This window comes from Poecilia formosa, unplaced genomic scaffold, assembly GCF_000485575.1.
Source record: "Poecilia formosa unplaced genomic scaffold, Poecilia_formosa-5.1.2 Scaffold291, whole genome shotgun sequence".
NCBI lineage: Eukaryota > Metazoa > Chordata > Actinopteri > Cyprinodontiformes > Poeciliidae > Poecilia > Poecilia formosa.
The window spans coordinates 235370-246995 of NW_006800230.1; the positions used below are offsets into that span (position 1 = coordinate 235370).

Sequence of the window (11626 nt, forward strand, 5' to 3'; positions counted from 1 at the left end):
CTGTAACTGTAAGGACTTGACACACTCTCTTTGTCTATGTATTAAAGTCACTTGGTGTTAATGTAGAAGCTTTCGCTCCTTCTACTATTTTTAACCCAGCTGAACCTCTACACAGTGAAAGCTGTTTGTTGTTCAGTATTCATGGATTCACTTGTTCACAGAATTTTTTTGAGGAGCATTATTCAATAGAAAATTCAGTTTGGAATACAATATTACTTGACACGCTATTGGCTGGTTTTGCAAAGCAGCCGAATCCTGGGGGTCAGCTCCACAGATATAAAGAGTTTTTATCAAACCTCATGGAGGCTGGGGATGAAAATGCTCTGATTTATATTTATATCTACTCAAAGGAGGAACAGAACTGAAAAGAATGAATGAAGTATCAGAAAATCAGTTCAGGTTTTGTTGTCTTTGAAGGATAAATTATCAGTACATCAGAATCTGTTGTATTTCTTGAAAACAAAACTCCTTCTTGTTTTCATCTCCTGCCTGCGTCTGACCTGCTCTATTGGTATCTGACTGAATATTCTTCTCCCTGCTGGTGTGCACAACCAGTGCAGTCACAAAAACCTTGATTGTACGTGGATGTCTGCAGAGAGTCTAATGAGTGGGTACGACGCTGTGGTTGAGTGGACGTTAGAGCGGACTGGAAGGTGTCAGCTCGGCTTAAGACAGATCATTAGAAGCCTGTAGGTACAAAGACACAAAGGGGAGAAGTTGTTTTATAAATGCTGATGAAGACAATTTTAAGCCAAACGGTGACTAATATAGAAGGTTTTATAGAGAATTAACGCTTGAGTTGAATCTGTCCTATAAAACTGTTTTGAATTGTTTTTCTCGTAGCTTTTTGTTGCAGGGTAAATAATGCATAACAGAGACTCTGTAAAAATACTGTGGCTGGCTAACCTTTGGTTGCTAACAATGCTAATTTTGCCATGTGTTTCGTTACCTAACCTCGACGGATGTTTTTAGAGTTCTAATGAGTCTGCACCAACCGGTCTTTATGGGTACACCTTTAGAAATGCTTGGTATGGAGTCAACAAGGCATCTGAGACGTTTCTGACATTTTTATTTACATTGACATGATTGATTCAAGCAGCTGCTGCAAATCTGTTGGTAGGATGATCAATGGTTTCTATGGTAGTTCTATCTGACATGCTATTGGCAGTCGTTTGTAAAACAGACAATCCAGGTGCAGCATCCGTTTTCCTTGGTAGTTGCTGTACCCACTAAGAGTAAAGATAAGGAAGACCAAGGGTTTCCTTACTGAACTGTGCACTTTAATGCATATTTGGTTATATTTTGGAGTTTAAACTATCAAAATGAGAAGATATAAGGGTTTTAGAGGGGGGCTGAAGTATTTGTTCATTTCTGTTGTACTGCTGTGAATACTGGGGAGCCAGTGCAGTCACACCTGAAGTATTTACCCTTTTATTCCCCATGTTGAACTTCAACAAGCCGACTTCAGCACATCTAGGTGTCTTCCTTTGATTTGGCTGATTTGCTATTTGTGTTAAGCATTTGAACTGGTGAACCTAATAAAGCGGCATCATTCCAGCATCAACTAGTAGATGCTGTTTCTTTTTAGTGTCTGAACTTTGTCTTAGGTGTTGCATCTGTCCCATTGTGTCCCTGGTTCCAGATACTAAGATATGCATGAACATTTCACATGTTGTTTGTGCTGTGTCTGATCAAAAATGAGCTTAGTCATTTTTAAACCATTGCACTTTGGTTTTGTTTATATTTCACACAGAAACCCAACGTTTTAGGGAACATGGTTGTTTGGGTAGAGTAGAGGTAATTCTTAGTGTAATTGATCTGAAGATGAACTCTGCCATCTGTCACCAGCCCATGGTAAATAACACAACTCTCTCAGCTAGGACATGCATCAACGACTGTCTGGACTTTATCTGCTCACCGAATTGTTGATGCTCTGCTTTCAGGTCAGCATATACCCCGCAAGCCGAACAGAGACCGTTGTTCCCGCCGCAGCAACTGAGGCGCCACCTGCTGAGTCGCATGTTTATCCTCACGTGGAGGTCGCGACGAACGGCTCAGTCTCTGACACGCTGCCCTAAAGCTCTCACGTTTCCACCTATGGGGGTAAAGAGTGGAGAGGCCCGGATGCTAATGCTGCTAACCAACCTGTGTACAGGTCATGCATGAGGTAAACAGCTGATACAACTACATGAGAACATTGGATGAGGGCATCATCACAAAGTGACGTATGAGACTTGAGAGAATCTCATCCTTCATCACCTGCACGGCTCAGTCTTGACCCCCCGTGTTCCTGACTTGGGGGGCTGATTGAAGAGGAACTCCTGTGTTTGCTTAGCAACAGTGTCAATTCACTTGTTTTTAACTGTGTTGCATGGGAGCTTGGGGAGTGCTTGCAGACTGTCTGTACAGAGCCAGCACCTGTTGGGCAGGATTAGCCCCTTGTTTTGACAATGTGTGGAGCCTGTTTGGGTTTGCAGCAGCCAGGTCACAGGCCCAGCTAAATATAGAGGTCCAGAGATGGGAGACGAGCCACACATAGCACAACCAGGGGGGAGTCTGAGGCTCATTGCTGCAGACATAAGGCGCAATTTCAATGTCACAGGTACCAGGTGTAGGTGTTTGTCTGGTGTGTCTTTGCCTTGTGATGAACTGCTGATCTGTTTAGATTGTAGCAGTCGCCATGCAATCTTAAAACAGGACAGTAGCTGCGTTTCCATTAGCCATGGAATTGCATAAAGTGAAATTATGAAACTAAATCTGCTTAATGGAAACACAACAATTTTGACAAAAAACGTTTTTTGCACTAGAATGTGGTGGTTTTTCAGACGTAAATTGAAATGGACGTATTTCACAAAACTGCGATGGAAACACTTTTTTTTGCATCACATTAGTCACATGATCAACAACCAGATGTTACTAGTGGTGAAAACGATGAAGAAGACGACAGGAAGTGGACAGATGATGATGGTTTTGTTTTTTTGGATGATCTGCAGCTGGCTCCACCACAGCTTGGACAGCATTACGCAGTTTATAAGAAGTTGTGTGTCATTCTAACATGGTGAATCCGTAACTCTTCTGGAAAATTGCAGATTACAGTTTTCCCAAAATGCTGCATTAGCAGTCACTCCCAAGTAGGCGGGGCTTGTTGCTCCAATGAATGAATAAGATGCTGATGTCTCCTCTGATTGGCTGATAGATGAGGAACGAATGAATTATGAATGGAACTCATGTATCTGTTAACATCTGTGCCGTGTCATATTGAATAGCAAGTTTATTTTAATTTAATCTCTTGCTTAACAGAAACTGCAATTGGGAAATTGTCTTTTTGGGCATTAGCATAACAGCAACAAATATTTGTGCTCTTTTGAAATGGAAACGCAGCTAATGTCAGTTTGTAAACCAGATTGAATGGGCGGGTCATTCCCATTCATCACTACAACATTAACTGTTTATTAAAAGCTTTATGCTTTTTTGTTTCTATACACGCTGCCACTAGTTCTCTGCAGATTGTTTTATTCATATCCTGGTCACAAAGCGACTCCTGTTTCTGCCTCCAACTGCAGTGTGTATATATATATATATATATATATATATGAACTGGAATTTCTCATAAAAAACAGGAAATTATTTGGTGTAGATGAAAAAGATGCCTCAGCCATATCGGTTTCCTAGAAGCACAGAGAAGAATAGTTTCCTGTTCACTGGAAACAAATGTGTGCTGCACACTTCAATTCAGAAACACTTTATTTATCCCGAAGGGAAATTAAATGTCATAACTCATGACAACATTTAATTTGTTGTCATGAGTTATCTGTAAAGAGTTGTGGATGGTGATGCTGTGGGCAGGACGAGTCTCAGGTAGCAGTCAGCCTTGTGATGAATTTTAAGAGGCCTCTGACTGAAGCCAGTGTTGCTGAATGAGAGTCTCATGGCTGTCAAAACATGCCAACAGTTCAATGTCAGAACAGCAGATGTTGTTGCACAGAAACGCATCCTGGATGATGCCATCAGTTGTTGGCTAGCACTTGCTAATCCACCTCATTTGCTTTGCCTCTCCTTTTTAAACCTCTGTCTGGCTGGATGGCAGAGAGAGGATGGAGTAGGGGATATGATCCTTTCTCATTATGACTGAAAGAAGAGATGGTTTGAACTTCCTCCATCTCTATCTGCTCGTTGGTCCTGCTTCTTTCAAATGCAGAATATTGACAGACTTGAGAAGATCCTTAACATTAGTTTAAAAAATTTATTACAATTGTAATATGTATTAGCAAAAAGCTGTTAGAATCCATTTTAAGTCTTTTTTTCATAACCTCAGACAACCTCCTTCACTCTTTAGTAAAAATCTAAAAGTTTTGCAGCCTGGTGGATCCCATCTTCTCGATGTCCGTCAATGGATTCTGGAGTTACTGCAGTCAGTCCGAACCAGCCAATCAGGGCTTGGTGTTCCCAGCATCCCTTAGAACACTTCAAGACACAAATTTCTTTTCAGCTGATACCATCCAGCTCACCCTCATCTGAAGCACTTTGAACTGCCGCGGTGCTGAAATGTGCTGCGGAAATAAACTTGACCTGACAACTCAAACAGGTGACGATCCGCTGACCGCTTTTAATCTCGTCTCTCCCTGAAGAGATTGACAAGAAGATTAAAACAAGAGTTTACTTGTGAAAACAGTAACTGCATAAAGACTTCTGCAGAAGTTGTAACTTAATGACAAAGGTGTTTGTACTCAAATCTGTAACAAGAGAGGAGAAGTTTGGATTAAAACAGCATGAACAATTAATATATAGTGAAAGTTAAAAAAAAAATAAAACTATTATAACCTGAAGTATTTGGTTTCTAATTTTGGTTTCACAGAAAAAAATGTACATCTTTGCCATCTCTGAGGCTATTTTGGACCAAATGTCATCTTTGTACTGTGAGATCAAATTGCAAATGTTTTTTTGTGTTCAGTGAACTATGTGATTGTACTAACTTTGTAAAAATCTGTACAGTGACAATTATGTATGCAGTACTATATCGTTTTGTTTTTGTCAGACTTAAATGTTTTAAATGTTCAAACTGATTTTAACATCAAAAATAACCTGAATTTTCAATTAAGTTCAGTTTATTTGTATGGCGCCAATTAACGACAAATTTTTTCAAAGAACTTTAGGAGAAAAAAGTCATTTTAACCCAATCATACAAACAGGTTCCCAGTCAAACAAACTGTCAGGTAGAGCTGTCCAATGAGCGGCCCGGGGAACATTTGTGACCTCTGGAGTGATTNTAGATCTGAGTTATTTTACCCCCACTTCACCTTATCAGTCAGGTTCTATTTAAGTTCTTTCTTTCTGCTAAAGGTCAGGCAGTGACCAGGCCAGTGAAACTCAACTCAGCTAATCACAGTAAATTCATGATTCAAACTGCAGTTTCCCCCCTTTTGTGCTTCTTTTTTTCTCACATGAAAAAAAGAAACAAAAACAACAACAACCGAGTTCAATATAAATAAATCATTCCCTCCCACTCAACCTCCATCTTTAACAATGGTTTGTTAATCATAAACTAATAAGTAACTTGTAATACAGTAAAATGTGAAGCAATGCACATTCACCTCGTCTCAGTCATGATTGGAGTTTTATGAATAAACAACAACAAAGAGGGACAAAATGGCCACCATGTGAAAGTTCCACAGCCAGAACTACTGCTGAGCATAAAGAACATGAAAGCCCGTCTCTCATTGGCCAAAATAACATCTTAATGATCTCCAAGAGTTCTGGAGAAATATTCTGTGGCAAAATTGGAACTTTTTGGAAGCATTGTATCTTGTTAATTCATCTCAGTATTTTAGAAAAATGAATCCAAGAGTCAAACATGGTGGAGGTAGTGGCTGAGCTGATACTACAGCATGATCTACTGTAATTGATGGAAACATGAATTCTGTCATCAGCCTAGTTTCACTTAAATAATGCCGAAGGACAATAATCAGAAAGAAGTCCACCTCTGAATAGTTTTTTTTATTTTTTTAATGAAGGTTTGGGAGTTTCTAATGTTTCACATCAAACATATTTTGAGATTAAAGTGTGTAGAAAAAGTAGAGGGCAAGCAGCATTTGGTCGCGTTGAGACGATTCTCCTGCACTGAACTGAACTTCTTTATTAATTAAAAAAACAATCGTTCATCCTAAACCATCAGGTTGATGTCTCTGCTGCCATCACTCACTGTAAATCTGCATCATAAGGACTTTTGCATCATTACTAAGTAACCTTTCTGTCCAAACCCTGAGGCACAGAAGTCATGATGATAGATTGATGTAAAACAGTCTTCAAAACAGGTTTGGATCCAAAATAAACAGAACATGATGAAAGACGTCTCACAAGTCCAGTGGTGTTCGTGATGAATGAGCCCGAGCATTTATCACAGTCAGGTGGATTATTGCAGTTTTTCAGTTGTTTTGTTGCGTGTGGTCAGTTCAGGCCTCTCAGTGGTCGGCTTGTCAATATGATCCAGCTGGTGCTACAAGAAAACAATGCCATGTAAAATGGCCCATGTTTCAAAAAATCTATAAATTTTAACCCTCCCCCTCCCCCATAATCCTGTGCCACCCCACAAATAAAAGTGACTATTCCTTAAGAGTTTTATTCCGGGCACATCTTGAGATTTCTGTCTCATTTGACACTTGAAGCTGCAGTATGTGTTTAATCCTTCTATTTTGGGTCGAACTCCTGAAGTTGGAGTCGATTTGGACATTTCATTCATTTCCTGTTTGTATGTCAGAACTGGTCGTGTCATATCACACCATTTTTTTATTATGTATGTTCTATATATACCATTGCCACCCAGGAAGAGTTAATGTAAGGAAATAGTGCTGAGATGGTGGACTAACTCTGAGTACTTTAGGCATGTGTGAAGTGGCAGCAGGCTGATACACATCTTATGTGATTTCCTGTTGGATGTAACACACCCTTCTTTATCATTTCACACATCAAAACATCAGCCGCTAAGGGATTTGGGTTCCATGAGCTGTATGAAAACAGAAGAGTTAGTTACTGTCCTGTTTGTTTACGACTGGAGAGTTGTTTTTTTGTGAGTCTGTCAGGAACTGGCAGTCTGTTTTAGCAGATCTGCTTCCAGGTTCCTTATACTGTACATCCACAGATTGCGTTCCACCATGACACTGACATGTTCCTACAGTGTAAAGGTGGAACAGGATCTGAACAAGGATGTTTTGTTCACTGATCTGGTATGAGTTCACCGTGTTTTGACCCGTCGTGTTCCTGGTACTAAATGCCACCTCATATTTCAGTTGAAACAAAAACTGAATAAAAACTCTACAGAAGCTGCAGTGTACGGAGCCCATGGGGAATTTTTTTTTCTTTTGTGTTCCCTCGCAATAATCTACTGATCAGTTCATGCGGCATAATTGATACTGTAAGCCTTTTTACGGTGGCCGCCGTACTTTCTGCTTTAATACAAGCTTATAAGGTTTTTCCGTGGTCTATTGAGTTATTATTGTGGGGTAATAAATCATCTGATTGTGTCTCCATTGTGTTCGTGTCTGAATGGTTTAAAGAGCTGCTTTCAGTGCCGTTCCATCTGAGCCTTAACAGACATAAACATGCAGTAAATAAATCGATTTTCAATCAGTTTTTTGCACCAAAGCGTTAATGACAAAAAACATGTTTTATATTATAAAACACAGCAAACTAATGGTGGTAGACGGCCGCACTGGGTTAACTCGGGGAATCTCATCTGTCCATGTATCAATCAACTCCTAACCTCTTCTTTGTTCTGTCACAATTATTGATTTATTTAATTTTGATTATCATGCTAAAACTTTGCGAGGACTGACCACCAGCTCACCCCCTTCCTCATACACACAGAGCCAGCAGCGTCACCTTCCCATTCATACTTAATGACAGTCACGCCCACATCGACACGCCCACCACCAGGTGTCAAAGCCGCTGCTCCTGTCATATCAACAATTACTTATTTCATTCATATGGCTCTTATAGAGCCTCAGTGAAAACGTGTTTATTATTATTAACGCTTTGGTGCAAAAAACTGATTGAAAATCGATTTATTTACTGCATGTTTATTAAGGCTAAGATGGAAGGGCACTGAAAGCAGCCCTTTAAACCATTCAGACTACGAACACAATAGAGACACAATATTACCCCGCGATAATAACTCAATAGTCCATGGAAAAACCTTATAAGCTTGTATTAAAGCAGAAAGTACGGCGGCCACCGTAAAAAAGGCTTACAATATTCAATTATGCCGCATGAACGGATCAGTAGATTATTGCGAGCGAACGCAAAACCTTTTGTGAGGGAACGCAAAGGGGAAAAAAATCCTCATGTCCCCTGGAGGTCTCTGTAGCAGTGTGTAACTTTTAGAAAGAATAAGTCTTTTACATATTTGTTAAATCTGTTACCATGTTGTGACAGTATTGTCATGTGAGTCTCTGTCCTGTCCTCCCCGTTGATTGCTTCCCAGGTGTGTCTCATTCCTTGATTACCCTCCCTGTGTGTTTGAGTCCACCTGTTGTCTTTGTCTCTTGTCTGGTCGTTGCGTGTACCAGCCAGTTTCCCTGTGTTTGTCGTGCTGCCTGTTGTTCTCTGGATGACTTATTAAATCATCAATTCATCTTCATCCTGGGTCCTGTTCGCGTTCGTTCTCACCACCACAACCATAATTCATGACAAGTATAATAATATGAGACTGATTTTTGAAAAGATCGATCATCTCCTCTTCCTCCTTGAGCTTCTATCACTGTATTTAGAAATTCACCACCTCCAGTCAACCTCCAGTCCACTTTCCACAAGAAATAGTGACGCTTTGTGTTTAAGTGAACTGCCTCAGAAAGTGACTAATTGTTTTTGGCTGTAATTATAAAAATATCTGCGTAGCAACAGCTCCTACCGACGGGGAGCAACGTCTCTTCTCCGACACGAACAACGCTTCAGTGTTGGGGAAACGTTTGGCTTTGGGGCCTCGTTTTGGAGAGTTATATGAGATGTTGTGATGTAAAAAATTCTCAGCAGATCAAACGGGAATTATGACTGCTGGCTGGTGGACAGTGAGAGTCACTTGAGTGGGCGAGACAGTAAAACTTTTCAGCTGCTGACTCCACACAGGCCTGGACAGAACAGCTGCACTCGCGGTCAAACTGACACGTTTTGTTTGCGGACCGCGCCGAGACATTTCAAATACGAAGCGGAAGCAAATATTCTCCTTAAACTGTATTTGGAAGTGCGGGGTAGTACTATGATTTGATTTTACTTTTACATTAGAGTGTCATATAAGTGGAAGTGGATCTGGACATCACACAACCCCAATATTTATACAGTTAAACTTAAATGAAGGTGATCAAACACAATATTTTAACATTTAAGTACAAAGCGCATAATTTTTTAAAATTATTTTACCAACCAATAGTCAAAGCAGATTTGTAAAAAGAGAAAGCAAATACAAATTGAAAGGAGCTGAGATTTTCTAAATAATTACCATTCAGAACGGAGTCGGTTCACAGAACAGTTTTGACAGTGAGATGAAACAATCTAAGTCCTTTTTCTGCATTTAAAAGACATTTCTAAATCATTATGATGAAGTGGTATGGCATTGAATAAGCTGCTGTGTTGTTTTGTATTTGAAGTATGTCTGTAATTCCCTGGTGAAACATTAGTGTACTAAGCATGTTCAATTTTAACATACTTAAGCATACTTTTAGTAGAACTAATCATGAGTATATTTCAAGTATACTTAGAATTTGTATACTTAAAGTGTGACTTTTTTTAAATACTAATTTGGTGCTTAGGGTATGGTGCTTTTCATATAAATCCTGTTTGATTAGACGGTAAAAAAGGGGTAAAAATCTAAAAAAAAAATCACTGTTTGCGCAGAATGTAGCAAAAGAAGGTTTATTGGGGGTCATTTTGTTTCCATAGCAACTACTAACTGCCAGCTGTACACAAGTTACCAATCATAAAGCTTTTTTTTGTCACATTATTACAAATGTACCTATGTTCACTTTGCTAACACAGCTCTCCAGCTTAGTTTGGTGTGAAATAAATTATGAAGGTGAGGGAAAGCACCTCATGACCACTGTTAAGTAAAACAGAGGATCCGTGATGCTGTGGGTCCGTTTCTCTTCCTCATCGGCCTCAAGAATTTTGATAAAATGCAAGTAAAATGCACCATGTTCTGGTTGTTCATTGAACCAAAACATTTTGAGCAACTTGGTCCCTGCCAGGAAATGAACGCGACTCTTTTAGATCCAAAACATGCAGCTAAATGTTGGATTTCTCACTGTGAAAAGTGCTGCAGAAAAGAAGTAGATCTGTTTCATGGATAATAAATCTGTAAAAAACAAAAAACAACAACAAAAACACAACTTACCTGGGCCTATGGTGATCCAAGCAACACAACGAGAAGCAAACTATTTGAGCTGAACAAAAAACTTCAGGCTCTCTCCTTCCTGTAATTAAACTTGCTTGTAATTTTCCTGGAAAGACCAATGTGCAGATAAGATAAGTAGTTTTATTGTGGTGGCATGAACAAGACAGTACAGTGTAGTTACCAGTATTTTTTTTATCATTCTTTCAAAAGAACAGCAAACTACTGGCAGCTATAGACGCCAGTAGTTTACCGTTCTTTCACTGTATCTATANAATCTGTGTATATTTTTGTTTTATGATTGTCTATTATTTTTACTTGTGGTAATGTATTTTATTAAGATGCACCTTTATGTAATTAGTGTGAGTGAACTCTAAATGTATGATAGCAGGAAGAAGTCTGCCCCAATATTCAGAACACCTGGCACCTAATCACCTCATGATGGGTGGAGAGTATAAAGCGAGACTCTCACCTGGTTGCTTCATGCTGGCATTTGGTCACACATCGTTGGGAAGGTTGCTTGTGTAGTGTGCAGGTCTAAAACTCTAACATCAGTAAGTAATGTTTCTCCTTCTGTATAAGACCTACAATTTCAGTGTTTGACTTGAATTGTTTAAATCTAGAAACCACTGGAAGTCTCCTGCTTGGTACTGGTGTGTGGCTGCAATTCACCCTCCCCAGTGCAGTTTTAATGTAAAATGGGTATGTATTGTTTTATTGCACCTATAAGGCTCCATAACACAAAAATGACAGTTATTTATATATATAGAACATATTGGCAAGCCAATCCTCCCGCTGTGGGCTGGAAAGGATTTTCTGGTTGGGGTGGAGTCATCCAGCTCTGGTAGATGACGATGGTTTCCTCTGCCTTCCATCTTCTGTAAATCACCTACTAACCTTTTCATCTAATTCCAGCTCTGACACTGCTGCAGCTCGCTGGAGACCCTGCTGTTTTGTTTCACTGTTTGGTTTCATTTTTTATTGATTGATGTTTTTAATTGGTTATGTTGGAGGTAACCTCATTTTAGTCTGTGGCCAAGTTTAAATTGTAGTATTTGTTTTTTTGTATTTGCTTGTTTAACCCCATCCTTTTGTCTCCAGGCTGAGAGCTGAAGGTAGTGGGAGGGGCCTACAGGGAGACTGGAACTGTGTGTTGTGCAAGTGGCCGGTGTTGGGATTTCTTCACGACTGAATGCCTGTTCACAAGTGTTTGGGGTGATTTATTTTGGGAACCAGTTCCCATTTGGACCA

General features: G+C 39.7%; 1 protein-coding gene across 1 annotated transcript in view; it reads left to right on the forward strand.

The window, feature by feature from the left end:
- The window catches only part of LOC103151767 (substance-P receptor), a 14480-nt gene extending 11566 nt beyond the window's left edge, over nucleotides 1-2914 (forward strand). Inside the window, 1 exon segment of the mRNA XM_074560051.1 lies at nucleotides 1944-2914. Within this exon segment, the coding sequence (XP_074416152.1) occupies nucleotides 1944-2078 (135 nt within the window). The 3' untranslated portion in view covers nucleotides 2079-2914.
- Nucleotides 2915-11626: the final 8712 nt, after the last annotated feature.